Source organism: Mastigoproctus giganteus, chromosome 8 (assembly GCF_048544385.1).
Source record: "Mastigoproctus giganteus isolate SK-2022 chromosome 8, ASM4854438v1, whole genome shotgun sequence".
NCBI classification, from domain to species: domain Eukaryota; kingdom Metazoa; phylum Arthropoda; class Arachnida; order Uropygi; family Thelyphonidae; genus Mastigoproctus; species Mastigoproctus giganteus.
In genome coordinates, this window is record NC_143582.1 from 208081363 (window position 1) to 208102490 (window position 21128).

At 32.6% G+C, this 21128-nt stretch overlaps 1 protein-coding gene across 1 annotated transcript in view; it reads right to left on the bottom strand.

Annotated features, from left to right (window-relative positions):
• LOC150082232 (uncharacterized) overlaps positions 1 to 21128 on the bottom strand; it is a 1008282-nt gene that overhangs the window by 604575 nt on the left and 382579 nt on the right. Inside the window, exons 41-44 of the mRNA XM_090379191.1 lie at positions 13824 to 13972; positions 12864 to 13060; positions 5094 to 5321; positions 3225 to 3475 (exon numbers count right to left, since the gene is read on the bottom strand). Coding sequence (XP_090235317.1) covers positions 3225 to 3475; positions 5094 to 5321; positions 12864 to 13060; positions 13824 to 13972 — 825 coding nt within the window. The remainder of the gene's footprint in view (positions 1 to 3224; positions 3476 to 5093; positions 5322 to 12863; positions 13061 to 13823; positions 13973 to 21128) is intronic.

Genomic DNA, 21128 nt, shown 5'->3' on the forward strand with positions numbered 1-21128 from the left:
ATGGTGTATTTACAACGATACTATATAGTTAATTACTAAAACCCATAAGAATTATGCCTTGTGCATTTCATTTTCAAATTACATAATATTAATTTACAGCTAGTAAAATATATAAGTTATGGTCCCACAGTATACAGTGTTCATAAAAATAAGCTGTAATGTTTTGATATACACAGCTCCATACGGTAATACAATTTCATGCACTACTAATAGAGTAATGTGAGGTAAGTAATTATTTTGGAACATTGAAAAGATTAGTGAACTGTTAGTAAATTAAAAGGTAAAATTAACAAAGTAAGGATTTTTTTTTATCCTGTTGAATTTAAAGATATATCTGTTGGGCTAATTGCGCAATGACCATCCACCACTAAACAAAAAAAGAAAGAGGAAAGGTAAGATAGATGGATTATGCTTTGTTTGTTTGGTCCAAATATTATTCTCATGCTAGTCCTGTTCACTTTGTTTCACTTTATAAAACCTATACCTATTTACAAAGTATTCTCAATATATGCATAAGAATTATAACACTGCAAAGAATGGAACAATTCCATTCTTAGTATTATAGCTCACTGATGTCAAAGTTTTGAAGCATTTCAATCTCTATGACCTAACTAAGTGAAAATGCATCTTTCTGAATTTAAAAATTAAAGAGAAAACTTTAATTTTTAAATTATTATTTCTACTTAAATGTGTTCTTGCTCTTCCAATTTAATTCCTGATAATGCATTTTTGGTATACCATGTATATTTAAGATGCAAAAGTTTTCTTAGAAAAACAAATTACTAGAAATATTAAAACCTTAGAGAGCAATATCAGAAATGACTTTAACACAATATTAAAATGTTTGAAAGTCAAATTTAAAATTATTATTATTTTTAAATAAGAAACAGTTTTAATACAGTATTTCAGTCTTGATATATTATTATTTCAAAGAAAAGCCTTGCATCTTTTTTAAATAAAGCAAATACAAGATATATATTAGTATTAGCTATATGTGCAAGGAAGCCCCTGTCTTTTGCTGTACCAGTCAAAAAAAAAAAAAAAGAAAGAAAAACTAATAATAAATAAACAAACTACCTACTTGTTTCTCTCCTCATGTGGATATCTATCCAGCTCACCTTTGAAATTTCACAAGTTATCAGCCTCAACTACCCATGGAGGCAATTTATTCCGGTAATTAATAACTCACTGGCTAAAAAAGAAAACCTTCTGCAATCAAGCCTAAATTTCTTTGCCCATAATTTGAATTTATGGTCCCTATTCTGGAATTGTTTACAACCTACTCATCAAGCTTTGTGACCCACATATTAGAAGTCTTTCCTAATATGGATGCCCTTTTGTTGACCTCACCATGTATGTTGCCTGGTGAGGCCTCTTTGGACCTTTCAAGAAGCTTGATGTCTTTTTTAGGTGTTGATTCCATATTAGGCATTCCAAGTATGATCTTACAATTGCCTTGTACACTGGGATTATGCCCTCCCTATCTCTCCAATCAAATGTTCAATAAACCACTGATAGGACACCATGGTCCCTCCTTGCTGCCTCTCTCTCTACTGCATGGAGAACTTCATGTCAGTCTATATTATAACCCCCAAATTCCATTCTCCATCTACTTTTTTAAATTAAACTCCACCAAGTGTATAAATTATTTTGGGGTTACTATTTCTCAAGTGTAAGAACTTGCATTTTCTGCATTAAAACATAGCTGCTGCCACTTCTCTGTTCATCTCTGAAGTCAATCTAAGTCAGCATGAAGAAGTATTGCTTGCTACTACTCATCAATTACCCTCCCAATCTTGACATCATCTGTAAATTTTGACATCATGCCCTGAATCCATTTGTCAAAGTCATTTAAGAAAATTGGAAACAACATGACCGATACTTGGAGACCCCACTTCTTACATTAACTCAATCTGATGATAACCATTAATCACAACTCTCTGCCTCTTGCATTACATGCACCCTGCAATCCAACTAAAGATCTTCCCTGTGATCTCAATATGTTCAAACTTATACAATTACCATTTATGAAAAAAATAGACAAATGTTCTTTCATTGGCAAGAATCTCTCACATTTTGAAAGTAATCATAATTAATTACCTCTCTGCATTGTAAATTATCAACAATTCTCCTAGGATAAGTATAATACTACTTATTTGTAATGTAGTTGTAATGGCAAATGATGCAAAAAATCAAGCTTATATAACATCAGCCAAAAATGTGTTGCCTGCCCCTTCCCAAATGGCTGTTTTGATGATTATCAGCACCAGGCACCCCATTGCCCAACAACCCACTAACAATTTGGCTCACTAGATCTTTCATGACAGTAGAGTGGTTTGCCACATGTCATTCTACTGTAAAGCTTGGGTTTGAATCCCATCAGAGACTAGAGGAATTTTTAAAGATCTCTTCAATCACAGTTGTAGTTAACTGATATCAGGTGGAGGAAATAGCAATTTCTTCCTGTGAGTATTCTAGGTTTATCAGCCTCTTTATATGTGTACATGTAAAACAGCTCATGTACACATATAACGAGAAATAACAAAGATGCCTAAAACCAATGAAGTAATAATAATCACTGAAGCAGTCATCTTGGAGCAGAGAATCATTAAATACTTTACTTTTCTTAGAACAGATTTCTCTTAGAAATGCTGATTATCTGAAGTGCACACTGAGGAAACTCATTGAAATAGCCTCATAGCAAAAAAGATCAATGACACTGAAAGAAAATGAACTGTTGCCTTATCTTTCACAAAGCTTGTAACTGTTACTTGTCTGTTTATAAAACACAAATTCAAGCCTATTTGAATGAAATTGTGTTCACTCATAGACAAATTTATGAGTGAAAGACAAGTTTATGCTAACAGCTACTAATTCATGTTATAATAACAGAGAAATATTGCAAAATCATGACAAGAAATCATTATAACAGAATCACAACAAGAATTCATCAAAATCATAACTCTGGAAGCCAATGAGCTCACCTGAGCTATAATGATGAGCTAGTTATAGCAATAAAAAAATACGTTGGCTTCTTAAGCAATTGTAACAGAAGTTTAAGAAAATTTGGATGATTATACATCACATTGCAATTCATAAGAAAAAATATTCAAACCTTTACTTGAAATTTAACTTCTTAATAATCTGTTTTAGCACTTATATAAAGTAAACTATATCTATTGTTCTAATGTGTAATTTTAAAAATTAACTTTTAAATATTTTACCCTTTCTGTGTGGCTGCTGTTTCCATCCTCTGTACACTTGTATACCTAGTATCACTAATAACACCAACGGCTTCTATAACAAGATGAGCAGAACAAGCAACACGACCTGAACTGTTCTCTACTAACAGAGTATAATACCCAGCATCTTCTGGTAAGGCCATATGGATATGAAGTATTGCAACATTATCTACATAGGAGATTTTATATCGCTGGGAAGGAATAATTTTTTGTCCATTCTTAAACCATGTTATCTGCAATTAAAGGAAAATATTAGGTTTTAATGAGAAAATAAAAATAACAAGAAAGAGAAAATATAAGAATGATAGAAAACATTTTAAATAATGATAGAAAACATTTCTATCATTATTTAACTCAAGCCTATTTTGAAATCACTTAAATCATTTTTAAGATTCTCTTCTGGAAAGAATTCAAGAATTCCAGAAAGAAATTTAGAGAGCATTTTTAACTTTTACAATTAACAATTCTAAAATAAAAATTTTAAATCTTGAAATTTTTACTGATTTTACAACAGAAAGAAGATAATGAGCAGTCAAGAGCTTGTACTAATTATTTAGACTGTGACAAAAACTAAAGCAACTAAAGTTATGTGCCTTCAATTTCTATTTAAAATATTTCAAAAATTGTTATTCGACATCTTCAAAAAATATATACTGTATATTCAGGAATAATTATAACTGACTAAAAGTTATTTTAGATTATTTTCTAATTATAATAGACTAAAATTTATTTGGTAAGTAATAAAAAATTTTATTCTGTATTATTAACTGAATTACTCCGTTAGTTGGCTAAAGGTGACTAGAAATTCGGCATAAATTGCATAAAATTATTAAATTATGACATCACGAGGAAGCTTCATCACTGAATAAGAGCTACTCCATTGATATGGCTGCAGCAGATTTAGTAGATTGGCAGCTTAAATCCCAAGCCCGGATAAATGGTGATGGTTGACGTCAGGAAGGGCATTCGGTCGTAAAAACTATGCCAAAACCAATAGATGTTCCGGTTAATAAGTTAATCCAACTAGAGGAGAAGAAGAGGATGTAAAATGTGAATTGGGAACATTGAATGCCAACCCCATATAATGTGGGAAAAGGCAAAGAAGAAGAAGACTCCATTAGTTGGCTAATCACACTGATATAAACTTCTGTCATGTTTCAGATAACCAGTAAAGCTTCTGTGATGAAAAAATAAATTATGGCACACAGTCAGGGTTTACCAATTGATTATCAAAGAATTTGGCAGTGTTATCATAGGAGATAAATTGAAGCATAAAAGGATGCCAGTGCACTGCTCCAATTTTTAATGATGAGTTGGGTATAGTTTGGACTTGGCTTAATCTTTTCTTGTAAATTTAGGTGATTAGTAAATAAAGAAAAAAAAATCCTGGCTTGGGTGAAAAACCTAGTCCTCAGAAACTGGTTCAGATATTTACTATAATCTCAAGCAGAAAGATGATCCACTGACATAACAGTCTCTCAAAAATCATTAAAAATTACATTTAATAAAAATGTAATTTTTGATGCATTTAAAAAACACATAATCCTATCTAAAATATTAAAAAGTAGAATAAAAAAAAAGAAATAGAAATTGCAGCTTCATCTTTTTCAGTGAGAAGACTGATAATATGTTCTTGATGGGATGCTAAATTTATAAACTTACAGTCTCATCTGAATGCTGTTCACATTCAGATACCTATACAAATCAGATGGGAACCAACTACATCACTTAATCATAAACTGAATTAATCTATATTTAAACTGTGGTATAACCGCATTTTAAATGGTAACAGCAAAAAAAATTACAAATGTGTAGCAATACAAATAAAAATTACAGTTAAAATTAACATACCCTTGGTCGAGGGTTTCCAGAGATCTTGGCTTGGAATGTAGCATCAGAACCTTCAAGCAATTTACTATTTCGGGGACGTGTTTGAATTTGAGGAGCACTTGGAGGTTGTGTTTTGTCTAAAGGTGCTTCAGGTTCTGGTGGTGGCTCACCAGCTTGCCTTCTGGTTGCAGTTTCTCGGAATTCAATTTCTCGTAATAAACGGTATTCGAATGTGTCTACACGGAATCCCTATGAGAAAAATTTAAGAAGAATTATAGAGAAAAATATTCCCTATTACTTTTAAATATTGTAATCACAATGAATCAATTAATAAAAACCAAAAATTCAATATATAATGACATCAAAGTAAATTTTAAAAAATTGAGAAATCTATAAGATTTTGCTAATCTAAAATTTTAGTATAACTAATTAATGTAATTCCTATATTATGCTATTTAACCTGGAAGTTGTCATATGGGTCCAGCAGGTCTCCTTCTCCAAAATAACTGTTGAACATTAATTGTTGGTGTAATGCAAATGGCTAAAACTTTCAATATTTTCATAAATATAGTGAAACCTTTTATTTGAGCAGTTTTGGAAATGAAAAATTATTGTTTACTTGGAATTATACATGAAAAGGACCTGTCAGGTCCCATGCAACTATTTACAATTTTTGCCTGCTGCTTCAATGTGCTAGATTCTGTTTCAGCATTCATAAACAATATATTGCTCCCCTGTTTGCTGACTTGGCTGATGTATCTTCTACAAAAATTAGCTACTCTTTGTTTTATGTTTAATTATTGTACAAAAGGTATTTTATGTCTGGATTATTATTATGATTATTTCTCTCTGTTTGGAGAGGGGGGATTCAACACTGTGAAGGGGCACTGGTGCTAAGTGCACAGTGTGGTTGTTATGTCCAGCTATTACTGTTGGTTGAAGAACCCTTACTATCATACAACTGTCATTGCAATATGCATACATATTGAAATCCCTACTCAATCATTATATTTTATCACTTTTTTGAAAAACATTGGGAAAAGCTGAATAATTCTCACCCAAGAGCTAACTAATCTTTTGATATTTGAATTTGATAATATTTTAGTATGCATAACACAATATCAGATCATGTTGAATACTCCTCCAAGTAGGTCATCACTCTTTGGACCCTATGCATTTTAATGGGAAGCACTCAAAGAATTAATCATAGAAATTACCAAGCTTTTCATACCAACTAAAAATATTCTTCAAGATATAAGCTTAAATATATGTCAGATGAATGGATGAGATTTGTGGCAGAAGAGAAAAAATGCATAGGATACATATACAATCAACAGGCAACACAGAAGCCTATAGTAGATATAAACTAGACTGTAATCAAATCACAAAGGTGGTTAGGCAAGCAAAGGAAGATTACGAGAACTCTTGGGCAAAGGATGCAAAGAAGCCAGCAAAGAATCCTTTACTCGTGTAAGCACTAGAAGGAAGGGGATGAATCAAATTGGTCCACTGGTTCGACTGTTGATGATCCTGCTCAGATAGCTGACAGACTGAATGGGTATTTTGCATCTAAATTCACACATGAGGAATTCTTTAGGGAAGGGGATGCCAGACATTTATCAAGCTCTAATAGAGAGCTAAAGGATTTTATAATAACTGAGAAGAAAGTGGAAGAGAATTTGTTGAAGCTAAACATAAGAAAGGCACCTGGGCTGGATGGAATCAATCCGATTATATTAAAGGAAGCAGCAAAGGAAGTAAGCAAACCCTTAGCCATAATTATAAGAGCATCCTTGGATTCAGGGAAGGTCTGTGTGGACTGGAGATGTGCAAATGTATCCCCAATTCACAAAGGGGGGGTCAAAGGGTAACATGAGTAATTACAGACCTGTTAGTTTAACTTCTTCCAGGGAAAATAATGGAGTCAATGGTAAAAGAAGTAATTCAGGATCATATAGACAAGGCTGTAATTGTACTTCAAACACAGCATTTCTTCGTTAAGGGGAAATCTTGTCTGACCAATTTCATTGAATACTACAATGTGGTTATAAAGGAACTGGATGCAAAAAATAATGTGATATCATATCCTATTGCACATATAAGACTGCTGTACAAACTGGAGCACTGCAGCATTATGGGAAAGTTACTGCTATGGATAATTGGATAAAAGGATGGTTGAGTGGGAGAAGACAGAGAGTGGCAATCAATGGACATTCCTCTTTGTGTACTAATATTATTAGTGGAGACCTCCAGTATTTGTTGTTGGGCCTATTGTTGTTTTCTATATTTATCAATGATATTGATTAAGGCATATCAGTCTTAATGCCCGAGTTTTTAGATGATACAAAGGTTGGCAGGGTGGTTAATGACAGGAATGACAGTATGCTACTGCACAAGAATGTACAAAATTTAGGCAGATGGGCTGAGAAATGGCAATTGAAGTTTAACATTGACAAATGTGAAGTACTGCATATGGGTAACAGTAATCCCAGAGTAACATACCAACTGTGTGGTATTACACTTGGGGGTAGTGGAAAATGTAAAAGATCTGGGGGTAATTGTGCAGTTGGATACAAAGTTCTCTGAGCATTGCAGACAAGCTGCCAGGAGAGCTCATGGGGTTTTTCCAATGATATACAGGAATACAATTAACCCATTGTATAAGGCGATGATCAGGCCACATCTTGAGTACTGCATACAGGTCTGGAGGTCTCAGTTTAGGAAGGATGTAGTGCTGCCAGAAGAAGTCCAGAGACTAGCTTGTTGTTGTTGTTGTTATTTGATTTTTAGGAGCATTAGCAACTGAGGCCATATTGCTCCGGGGATATGCAGTGGGCATTCCCTGACCTTTCTGCATCCTCCGTATTTGGTGGTCACGGGCTCGAACCCCCCAGAAACTAGCAACGAAATTGGTGAGGGGAACAAAGGGGTGCTTTTACCTAGGGCTGCTGCAACCCTATGTGCCACGAGTAAGCGAAATCAAATTTGCCGCCCCAAAATATTTAGATTAAAAAAATTAAATAATTATTATTTATTTATTTAAAAAGAAAAAAATTACAACATATCTCACATATAATATAATGAAACAGCAAAAAAAAATAACAAAATCATTCTGAAATTCTGGAAATAAACTTTAAATTCTAAATCACAGTAATCGCACTCTACCATAATAATAAAATAAAAGGAAAATTATAATGTTAAAAAAAAAATTATACAAATTTATATTTTCTTGCTTTAAGAAATGCAAATTTATTAATTATTTCATTTATGTTTATTTGTTCCAAAAGATCATTTTCTATTGAAATTATTGCCAAATTAGATATTTGTTTTTGACACAATGTCTATCGTAAATAATTTTTGATTAATTTTAATTTTTAAAAACTCCATTCACCTGAGGCAACTGAAACTAGTAAAGTTAAAAAAATTCTTAATACAACTGCTACATTTCAAAAAGTATCTGTAAAAATCATTTTTAAAAATATATTGCAATACTTCAAATAGAGTAATACTGTCTTTAAAATAAATTTAAACATAATTATTCAAATAATGCTAAACCATCCATATCAGACTCATTATAATCAATGTCACTTAATTTAATACGTAAATATTTCTACATGTTCTTTCATATTTGTAAACCTTTCAGTTAACAAGAAAATTGTTTTGTCCATAATTTGAAAGAAAAAATTAATGTTGAAATTTTGTTTGGCATTGGTGCCAATGATAGTAGCCATATTATTAGCTGAATTGAGAATTTTTTGGAATGCTTCCTCTGTTCTATTTTCTTTAAAATATTTCATAATATTTTGTAGACATTCAAATGCTTCATGTATATCAAAATTCCTTTTTTGGAGCATTTTACTTACTGGATTAATTTTATTTAAAATATCATGCCAAATTATAATTGAATAAAGAAACATAAGATGTTATTTTTAAGGCTACTGATTTAGAATGATTCCTTGTATCCATATCTATTTTTGTCTTCAGTGATTTCAAGTAAAGCATCATAAATTTCTTCTATTTGATTTATCAGCGGTTTTTGTCTTTATTCTACTTTCCCATTAGGTGTCAGACAAAGGTTTAAGTGTTTAAGTGTGAAATTAGTTATATATTTTTGAAGTACGTTCCAACAATAGGTTGATGATGAGAAAAAACATATAATTCCTGAACAATTCTGAAAAAATTAACTATTTCAAAGGAAGTCTCAGTGGCATTCACACCTTAAATCTCGTTTACAACAAGATTTAGGGTGTGAATGGCACATGGAATTAAAAATGCTCTAGGATTAACTTCCAAATAATTTTTTTTTTTTTTTTTTTTTTTTGTAAACCTTTGCATTTTTCATGCACATTATATCTGATATACAGGGTGATTCACTACCAGTGCGACAAACTTACAGGAGGTGTAGGGGGCACAAAGACGAATCGGAATCACATAGCATTGCAGGGTCCGAAATGACTTCGTCATGTGGTAGAGGACGTTGAACGGGAGGTCGCATGAACAGCGATCCCACTGGAAGTCAGCCCTTGCGAACCGTTTCTGTTGAAGAAACCAAGTAGCAAAAGTCCTCCGGAGTGAATAATCCACAGGCTCCAATGATTGGACACGTTGCAGATGGTATGAACTCATTTGGTTTGTTGACATGTAAGGAATGTGGATCAATTGTGTCGAGTAAGCATTAGAAAAAAAGAGAACTTACCCTGGCTAGGGCTAAATATCTAACAGGAAATAGGACAGTATGGGAAAAAATAGTGAATAGAAAACTGACAGTCAGGAGGAAGTGATTTGTACTACCATCACTACTAGTACTGCTGCAATGAGCTGAATATTCACTGGGTAAAAGATAACGATTTTTTTGAGCACAACATTATCTATGTGTATTTGATTAAAAAAAATATATATCCATTAAAAATGTTTATTCTTGCCTGTATTAGAAAGCTCATTTTGATTATAAAATAGGATGAGTTGATATTAAAGAAAACTTAGGGGAAAAACTGTATTAAAAACAATTATTTATAGTGCTTATAGCACTATACAGGGTGTCCCAAAAGTTACTGCGTATTTTGGTGAAACAGTGTGATTTTCAAATAAATTTCATTATGACAAGTATATTTATTCTTTTTTACATATAACATAAGTATTTGTAATGTGTTAGAGATGTTATCATAATTTTTACTAATTTTTTAATGTTTTCTTTTCAGACTCCTAATTCATGATGAACGTTCAAGAGTGAATTTTTGTTGTAACATCCTGCATCAAATGAATGAAGTTTTGTGAAATTAGGGAAAGATTTTCAAGGAGATTTCAAAGTCCCAGTTCTACAGAAAATGTGATTTGTGCACTGGTGAATAAGTTTAAAAGAACTGGGTTGTATGACGAGGAAAGATGTGGATGCCCAAGGACAGCATGTGAAAGCATTGAATCAATTGGAGAAATGTTCGAAGAGGACCCAAAATTATCAGTTAGGGAGGGATCTTGAAGACTGAACATACCCAAGACAACAGTTCACAGAATTTTGCATTTGACACTGATGAAAAAGCCCCACATCCAAGTGTTATATGACCAGCATGAAGATTTTCCACGTCGAGCAGCAATGTGTACAGAACTTGTCGATCAAATCCAAAACAGCTTAATGGACCACATCTTGTTCAGTGATGAGGCGACTTTTCACACCTGTGGTAAAATCGATTGCCACAATTGTCATATCTGGGCTTCGCAAAAACCATCTGAGTTCACAGAATGGCAGAGACTCCCCTAAAGTATGAGTGTGGCTTGGGATGATGAAGTCAAAAATTAGTGGACCTTACTTTTTTGCAGAAGCAATAGTCACAGGAACTGTGTACCTTGATATGCTTCAGCAGTTTCTTGAACCCCAACTTCTTGATGATGGTGTTATATCAAGTGTAGTTTTTCACCTATGTATGTAATAATTTTTTTTGTTTCAAACTTGGATATTGTATAAAAATAAACTTGTAATCATGCTATTAAGTAAACCAAAAAATATTTCTTGACTGAACGTCTAAGCATATGAAAGAGGTTGTTTATGCATGGGTACAGCACTTCCATCATTTCTACTACCCAGATAGCATGAATGTATCGTTTATTCATATCGGGATCACCTTCACAATGAGTTGCCAAGATATTACACTGCTTTGAATAAAGCAGCGTAATATTTGTTCACTAGTTGAGAAGACTAATGTTACTTATTCTCGGCAGATACCACCACTCAGACAGCACCGTTTCGAAGCTTGTTAGCTTATTCATCGGTGGGTGGACAGGCCAACAAGTGAGTAATAGTGAGTAAGCCAATAAGCTTTGAAACAGTGCTGTCTGGGTGGTGGTATCTGCCTAGAATAACTATTAGTCTTCTCCACTGGTGAAACATTACTTATTCAAAGCAGTGCAATACCTTGGCAACTCGTTGTGAAGGTGATTAAGATAATAATAAATGATGCATTCATACTACCTGGGTAGTAGAAATGATGGAAGTGCCGTACCCATGCATAAACAACCTCTTTCATGCTATTACGTAATTCGTCTCAAATTCACCGGATTTCACCAAAATATGCAGTCACTTTTGAGACACACTGTATTTAACTGAAAAAAAAAAAAAAAAAAATGAATGAGAAATTAATGTTGTTGCAATTATAAGTTTCTGAAAGTTGGGGTAGAAACCACCTGACATAACCAGTTGTGTTACAAAAGCAGTTTTTTAAAAAATTTTTAAAGATAATTATTAAGATTATGAATATGATAATTTGATATTTTATTTTTGCAATGTTCAAAGTATTTAACCAAAAGAAAAAAATACCAATACCTATTCAGGATTGTATTATAAACTTCTATAATTTGTGTATAAAATTCATCCTATATGATCCTTAGGTTTAAAAAAAAAAAAAAAGAGTGATGAATGTAATATCTTATGTTCAGGGTAAATGTAGAATCATAGATCGAGGAAAATTAATTATAAATATTCATAAATTCTCTAGTATATGCATTTTGATTTATGGTGAATGAGAATCCCCATGCACCTGCTCTGTTTTAACCCATCATGTATTAAAAATTAGTACATGATTGATTAAATTACATTATTAAATTAATGCTATAAGCATTAATTTAATATTTAACCAAAAAAAGGGGGGGATGACTCTTTATATAAAGCATAGCACTTTTTGACTAACACAAACCGAATCATGTGAAATGTTATTACTAATGATGAGTATATACAGGAATACCTTGCACAGTGTGGTTAATGCGTTGAAAAAAACTACCGCACTGACTGAATTGGCACTAAACGAGGAATAGTTTCAATGGGAAAAATAATGATACTATGTGGGTATGGGTATCATAAGGATGTTTTTATATTAGAAATAATTATGCATGATTAGTTAGAAAAATAATAAATACAAATAGTAATGAGGTAGACTAAGAATGAAATTAATTGATAATCAATTGCAGTTGCAGATTATAAATAGCATTATAGTGAATCCTGTACTGAATGAAGCGCACTGTGCGAGATATTGCTGTAATGAATTTATGAATATATGTCAAGAGCCACTATAATTTTCTAAAAGGCTCATCACCATATCCAGTTTACATAGTTTTACAAAAAAGTTGAATAATACAACTAATGAAGATACATTATGAAACATTCCAGTTGTTATCAACTGGAATCAAAAATCATTGTAGTCATTTAGCAACTTAGCAGCATTATAATTTCCATAAATATATCTTAGGCAATTAATATGATTCTAAACTTTAATTGTCCATTTTTTAAAATGTGTATATACTTACTCCAGCACCACTATAATACAAAGGACTACCAGGTTCGCCATCATAGTCAGATGATGTTGTGCGCTGGTAAACACCATCTATGTGTCGTTCAACATGAGACTGTACATATGTTCCCATTACTCTTTGCTGAGTAATTAAATCTGCTTTACGCACACCCACTTGCTCAGTTTTATGAGTACCTTGTGAGATCAACTGACCTGAAAATGAAAAGATAAAAATAAAGATATTTTTTCAATGATTCCTTTCAAAAAAGTAATCTTTAAAGTTCTTTAAAAGGTGTCATCATAGTGTTTTACTAGAATAATAAATCATCACAACTTTATTAATGTTCAACCTGGAATTAAAAAAAATACCTTAATTCAAATATTCAATTAGAAGTGATTCACACTGACACTGTGAAAGCATTTGACTTGGTGCCTATTTAAGCTCTGTTACACAAAATTAAGCCACATGGAATTATCTGGTCCCGCTCTTAACTGTTCTCAAAACATTAAATGATAATATGATTATAATTTTCCCATTATAGTACTTCCAGTCAATTTAGCACTCATGGAGGTATGCCAAATGGTTCCTCATTGGGTCTGCTATTTTTTTTTTTATTTTTTTTTATAATTAATGATATTGTCACTTCTTTGGATGAGGATATTTGCCTATTAATATCTGCAAATGATATAATTTTCAGACCAATAAAAGATACGAATAACTATATTTCATGGACCAGTTAATAGGATACATTATCAGATGGTGTAGCAATAAATATCAGTAAACTTATTTTCAATTTTTATCAAAAGATAAAAAATAATAAATGCAACAGAAATTCACTTGAATAGAAAGACAGAATGCTATTTATTCAGGAAATACACATTCAAGTAAATGTGACTGAATACCAATTTAAACTGAATTTTATTCTAACTTTATTTGTTATAAAGATATAACATGTACATATCAAAATATATTTACCTGAAACTTCCCTCTGAATTGTAACAGTAAGGGAGGCTTCTCCGGCACAGTTAACAGCTGTACATGTATAATCACCATCATCATCTACGGTAAGGCTTTTAATATGAAAAGTACATATCCCTGTTTCTGGATTATATGACACTTGACGTCTAGAGAGAATGAAAAGAAATAAAAAAGGATTTTATAATATTTTCTATTATAAATATATGAAGTCTTTTTTAAATAATTTAAAAAGCCCAAATTTTATAGTTTCCATGGCGGAACACTACTTTAAGTGGTGATGAAGCCAATATCACAGGATAAAAGTTCTAGTTACTCTTGTTTACGAAGAATATATAGTTCTTCCAACAAAATTTATGCTGTAGCTTGCTGGAGTTCATCAGATTTTAAAACAGTATGGCTACCAAGGGGCTCACATCTGGTGAGTATGGGCTTGGCACACCCAGGGTCCTGAGCTGGATATCATCATTCTTCTCTTTCTTGGTGATGCCTTTCTACTTCTGACACACACACTCTCTCTCTCTCTCTCTCTCTCTCTCTCTCTCTCTCTCTCTCTCTCTCTCTCTCTCTCTCTCTCTCTCTCTCTCTCAGGGTAACTCGGGATTTTTTTTTTTGGCTGGTGCAGCATAAGCCTCAGACTTCCTTTCACCATATGGCTAATAATAATAATAATAAAAAATACATAATTGGTCAAATATACATGACTAAGGTGACCAGATTTTTAGGGATGAAAACCTAGACAAAGAAAATTTTAAAGGAAAAAAAAAATATGGGAAAAAACACATCATGAAGAAGAACAATCTGGACTTTTCCAGGTCCAAGCTATAAAAGACCAACCAATGTAATTCTTATCTCCCTACTTTCTAGGTCATCCTAATATTAGCAATGCTAATATTATTTCATAAATCAGTGCACAAAGACATTGGCACACCATGGCCTTAGTTGCTTTTGTGCCAATAAAATCGAAAATCGAAACAAAGACATATGTAATTTTGTTTTTGCTTCATGCAAAGTATCAATAAATTGACCACAGGAATACAAAAATTTCACTCTAAGTACAATTATAACATTTTACATATAAAAAATAAAACTTTAACTATAGGAACATAAAAATTAAAACATTAACTATAGGAACATAAAAATTAAAACATTAACTATAGGAACATAAAAATTAAAATACATTTTATGAAGTATGTCCCAAAGGCAAAAAAAGAAGCAAGCATGAAACTGACTTGAATATAGCACTTATTTTTTTCAACATGATTACTTAAAAAACTAAATGTGAGCCACTGAATAATAAAGTAATCTAGGTCTGCTGCCTCGAGAGAATCTAGATAAACTAAACAGATGGGCTGGGAAATGGCAATTAAGGTTTAACTGTGATAAATGCAAGGTTGTTTGTTTGGGAATTTTTTAGGCGCATCAGGATCTATGGCCATAGTGCACAATAATGCAAGGTACTGCATTTGGGTAACAATTATCCCAAATAACATACATACCATTTGGATGGTACCAAATTGAAGGTAATGGAGTATGTAAAAGGTCTAATAGCAATTGTACAGGCCAACATGAAATTCTTTGAGCAGCGAAAACAAGCTGCTAGAAAGCTCATGAGGTCTCTCAAAGATATACAAGAATTTTGTTAGCAGGGAGAAAGGAGTGATCATTCCATTGCTGGTTTGGAAACCTCATTTTAGGAAGAACGTAGATCTGTTGGGAAAAAACAGAGAGAAGAGCAATAAGATTAGTTGGGGGGATACAAAAGGATATTCTTACAAAGGAAGACTGGGGTTCTGTTGCAGTATCTGGAACTAGGCATCTGAGTGATAATCTAATTGGTGTGTATAAGGCTTTAAAGAAGGGTTAAGTAAACTAAATGCTGATGTAATATTTACTCTTTCAGGGGTATAACATGCAAGGGAAAATAAGTTTAAATTAGAAAAGGTTGGTTGCAGAATACATGTGTAGAAATTTGCATTCAGCTAAAGAGTAATCCATCACTGTAATAAACTTCCAATAAGTGTTGTGGAGATAGGTAGTCCGATATAATTTTAAGGAAGGTTAGGTAAATTACTGGAATGAATAAGAATTTTTTTTTTTTTTTTTTGCTGATGCTGTATAAGCTTTGCTTCCTTGCATTATGTTAGTATTAGTAATGGTCATATGGTGCAAAGATGCTTAAGGCTTATGCTGAACCAGCCAAAAAGAAAATAAATAAATATAAATAATAATAAAATAATAAATAATAATAAAATTAAATAATATAAATGTTGCCAATATTAACACTAATACTAAAACATTTATACACTTATCCCATCACTTTATCAAATTCTGAAAATCTACTCTTAAAAGATGTTGATTTCTTTCATACCAGATATGTACATCATTTTTAACCTCGGAATCATTAGAAAAATGTTTACCACCAAACAAATGAAAGTCACTAGGAGCAAGATTATGGATGTAAGAAGATGATAAAAGAGTTGCCATCCCAAATCGTAAACAGTCTCTTGGATTATCATTAGCATTAATAGTGGCATATGATGCAAGAAAGCAAGCTTATACAGCATCAGCAAACAAACAAAAAAAAAAAAAAAAACACTTCCCATTTCACCAATCCATTCACTCCAAAACTTTGTCCAGTTCTTCCTTGAATTTATTTAAGCTACCAACTTCCACAACAACAGATGGAAGCTTGTTCCAGCAATCAACCACCCACTGGCTAAAGGGAAATTTCTGCATATCTATTCTACAACTCTCTTTCCTCAATTTGAATTTATGCCCCCTCAAGCATGCAGTCTGAGCAAGAGGAAGAATCTGAACAGGGTTGTGCTTGCCGTATGTGGCTTTGCATTGTGGTTCAGTAGCAGTTATCCACATTTCAGAAGCCTGGGCGATTTTTCTCTTCCTTCCCTAATTCTCTCAGAACTATCAATGTAGAATTTACTGTACTTTGTTACAACAAAGTTATAACACAAATCAATCTGTAATCAGTTTCTATTTGCAGAAACACTTCCTGTATAGAGAGTTCCATTTGATTACAAACTTCTGAAATGTTTATGTTCTAATAAAATATTTTTTTACAAATTGGCATGATGTGATGGAATTTTAACTAAGGGGTTTTGGAACAGCTTCAGGATCTTTGAGTACTGATCTACTTGATCATATTTTTTAAAGAACAGTACTTATTCTTCACTTTATTCAGAAAAATGAGTATAAAAATTCATAAGAAATACTGGCAGTACTTTATTTTAATTCCATTTTTATTTTAATAATTTTATTTTGTGAACAGTGGAATACTTTTCAGTAAAATAAAACAGATGACTGATTCTGAAGGACCAGCAATCAGGACCATGTTAACCCAGAAGCTTAGAAGCACCAGCTCTCAGGGGCAGCAAAACAGAATTACTGCTGGGGCCTTTTTATGCAGAGAGCAGTGGCAGTTTTCTGTTTATATTCCAGGCACTTAAGGCTTGATGCAGTCCTGTCTGCAGTGACAATTTTGCTTATGTTTTCTTCATTTAATTAACCCTTAATTACTATCATAGGTGAAAATTCACCCAAGGGAAATTTCATGTTTATAATTTTGTGGCAACACTGCTTAACTGGGTCATACGTCAGCTATTCATATTTGTTGTTAGTACTAATCCAGTTGTGCATTTGTTTTTCCTAGTAAAGGTCTGCAACACTGAATATTATTAATATCTGGATGAAAATTCACCCATGACAGTATTAGTGTTAGTATATCTATTACATGTTGGGATTTTTACACATAGTGTTCTGATTTTTATGTTGCATCTTTCTTCTTATTGCACTATGATGAAAACTTATATTTATGAAGATCAGGTAATAAGTGAAGAGGAGTTCTCAAAGTTAGTGACCGACTTCAAAAGAAGTTTGGAAGAAATTGCATTTGACTCTGAAGGTTCAGAAACTAAAGATTTGTGTGAGGTCAACAGAGTAGAGAATGATTTTCAAGGATGTGATATAGATGCATTTGACTCTGAAGGTTCAGAAACTAAAGATTTGTGCAAGGTCAACAGAGTAGAGAATGATTTTCAAGGATGTGATATAGATGGAGAAAATGATGACATTCCTACAGTGGAGAGTTGCAACATTCTTGATCCTTAAAAAAATCCCAAGAGCAGTGATGAGTATGTTCCTGAAGAAGTAAGTTCATCAGAAAGATTCTGCTCCAACTGTATTTGCACCAAAAAGCAAGAAAACTGGAAACATTAGGCCAAGGAAGCCGAGTGAAAAACAAACGTTAGTTCTGGATTATGATATTTGTGATCAGCATATTTTGGTTCCTTGCAAAAAGGTTCTCTTTGGTTAAGGAAAAAATCCAAATAAAAAATGGTCTAGTGAATTTCCTGTCAAACATAAAACTCCAGCTAGAAATATCCACAATATTCTTCCCAGTCTGATAGGTGAAGCAAAGAAAGTCAAAAGGACATAACACAGAAAATAGGTTTGAGTTCCATCAAGAATTGGTCTGAATTTAGTTTCATCGTGGATGAAGCAATGATTGATGATAAAAAAATATGCTCCAAAGCATCAAGATATTTTAAAATATATATTAAAATATCATAGAAGATATTTTGAAAATGAGGAACGAATTCCCAACCACATCTGTGAATATGTGGCCTAAAGAAGCACCTCAAGACAAAGGACCAAAACAGGGAAGATGTCATTTATGTAAAAAAAGTGATAAAAATTTGCCATTTGGTGTACAAAATGTTCTAAATTTATATGTAACAAGCACAGGAATGTGATCTGTGCAAGGTGCTCAGGCTGATTTTTTTTATTTTTATAAATTAATCCTTTTGAATAAAATTATATTTTATTCAAAAAGATTAATTTATAAAAATTGATCTGTTTTTTTTTTTTTTTTTTAAATCCCTGTTGATTAACCTAAAATTAATGATGGGTGAAAAATCACCGTGGATAGTATTAGTGTACTAAATAGAGGATGATAGTATTTAAGGGTTAAGTGAACTTCCATATCAGCATGAGGATCATGTCCAGCACTTAATATCGTGCATACTGTATACTGACAATCTTTGTCATCAGGAGACCTTTTATTTGATAAATATCCATTCCTTTGACTAGTCTTCCTTATAAATGCATTTATGCATAAGCATTTTGCTGAAAGGGCAGAAAATAAAATATTTGATGCACTATTTTATCAATAATTATAAAATGCTTCTGTTGCCTTTCCAAGCATGAAAATAGCACAGCACAGGACACCACAATGTCAATAAACAGCACGTGAGCAAGAGGAATATACAGTTCATGTCAATGTTTTATTATGCCATCCTCACACTTTTCAGTGTTAGATGTAAAATGTACAAGTGCTGCTATTTATTACAATAATCTTCACTGGCATCCTGAATTAACAAAATTATATATTTTTAATTTAGTCATACATATTTAGTTCAGAAAAATAATTTTGCTGAAAGACAGGACAAAACAGCATCCCCAAAATATTTATAGGTATGCCACAATATTACAAACAAAATACGAAAATCATGATATCTGGTTCCACTATAACTAACATATATTCTTTGAAATCGTCTTTATTCATAGTGACTAATTAATTTGTGGAAGGCCCTTCATAGCTCAGGTTGAATACATTTGCATGATTAATTGAAGATCAGGGTTTTATTCTTTGTTATTCGGTTTTTAGGAGCATTAGCAACTAAGGCCATATTGCTCTGGGAATATGCAGTGGTCATTCCCTGACCTTTCCGCATCCTCCATATTTGGTGGTCAAGGGCTCGAACCCCAGTCTAATCAAGAAGAATGTGCCACACTGCTGCTCCTGCTCACCTTGCTACAGAAGCGCCTTGTTATTGATTGACAGGAATTCTTTCAGGTTTTGTCTGCATAGTGCAGTCCCTCCATAGCCGAGTGGGCAGGAGCGGGAGTGCAGTAGCACACGCTCTTTGAGTAGACCGGAGTTCAAGCCCCTGACTGCTGAATACGGTTGATCTGCCAACCCGCACTGGACCAGCGTGGCAGATTATGGTCCATTTCCTTCAGCATGAATTGTTGAGGAGGCTTCCATCCTGCAGTGGGTTGATAATGGCTGCACTTTACTTTTTTTTTTTTTAGTGCAATTAATTGATCTGGTAGAGAGGCCCCCCTCTCCCATACATTTTTACAACAAAAATAATAGCATTCCTCAGGGGGAGTACATTAATTAATATACAGACGTGAACTACTATGAAAATAAAGAAAACTAAAGCATCACCTAGTTTTGTAACTATGTTTCATCTCTGTTTTGATCATGGACAATTTTTTGCATTTCTGATATTCTGAATAACTACTATTTCAAGGTCAAGGTCACTGTAATTTCACTGCTTCTTAAAAATTAATACTAAATAAATAAAGTCAGTTTACTGGTAAGAGGAAAATATGTTACAAAGGCAATATACCCCTAACATACCTATCCTGTATGGCCTAGGCCAGAGGGCCAATATTTAAGTGGAATTTTAATTGTTTTAGTAAGTAGGAATGATATTATATTTATTTATAATCATTCTGCCATTTAACATTCCAGTTGCTTTAATGATAAGCACTAATAAAAACAACAACATACACTGAATATCATACTCCCAGGACTGTAAAATAATCATAATTTTTATTCAATTTCATTTACTTTTCAGTCCAGTTAAAGCAGTTTTGCCTCAATGGAAACGTTTTACAATTTTATAATTATATTTATTTATTTAGTAATAAATGTACAGGTAATCTCCAATTTATGTCAGAGATGTGTTCCTATGAAGAGTGGCATATAGCAAAACAGTTCAAATCAGAAATGCTTTATTACATAAGTTTGTTTATATACTATAAATGTACATATCTAAACATTATATTTCTAGAATAATTATAACTCTTCCCCAGCCATATTGAGAGTAAATGGAAATTTATTTATTTAATAAAGAAGATATGTGTTCCTCTGCTCAATTTTTTGAACTCACCAACTTAATTTAAGATTCGTTTAACTATTCATTAAAGAATGGTTACAGAATTGATGTGAGGAAGTTTGCCTTTAGCCAGCGGGCAGTTTATTGATGGAACAAACTTATATTTGTTGTTGTGGAAGTTGATAGCTTAAATAAATTCAAGGAAGAACTAGACACACTATTGGAGGAGATATGAATAGGTGAAGTGGGAGATGTTGGGTTTTTTTTTTTTTTTTTTGGCTGATACTGTATAAGCTTGCTCTCTTGCATCATTTTCCACTAATAATGCTAATTCTAAAGCAAAAATTAAAAAATTAAACAAATCAGTATTAAAAGA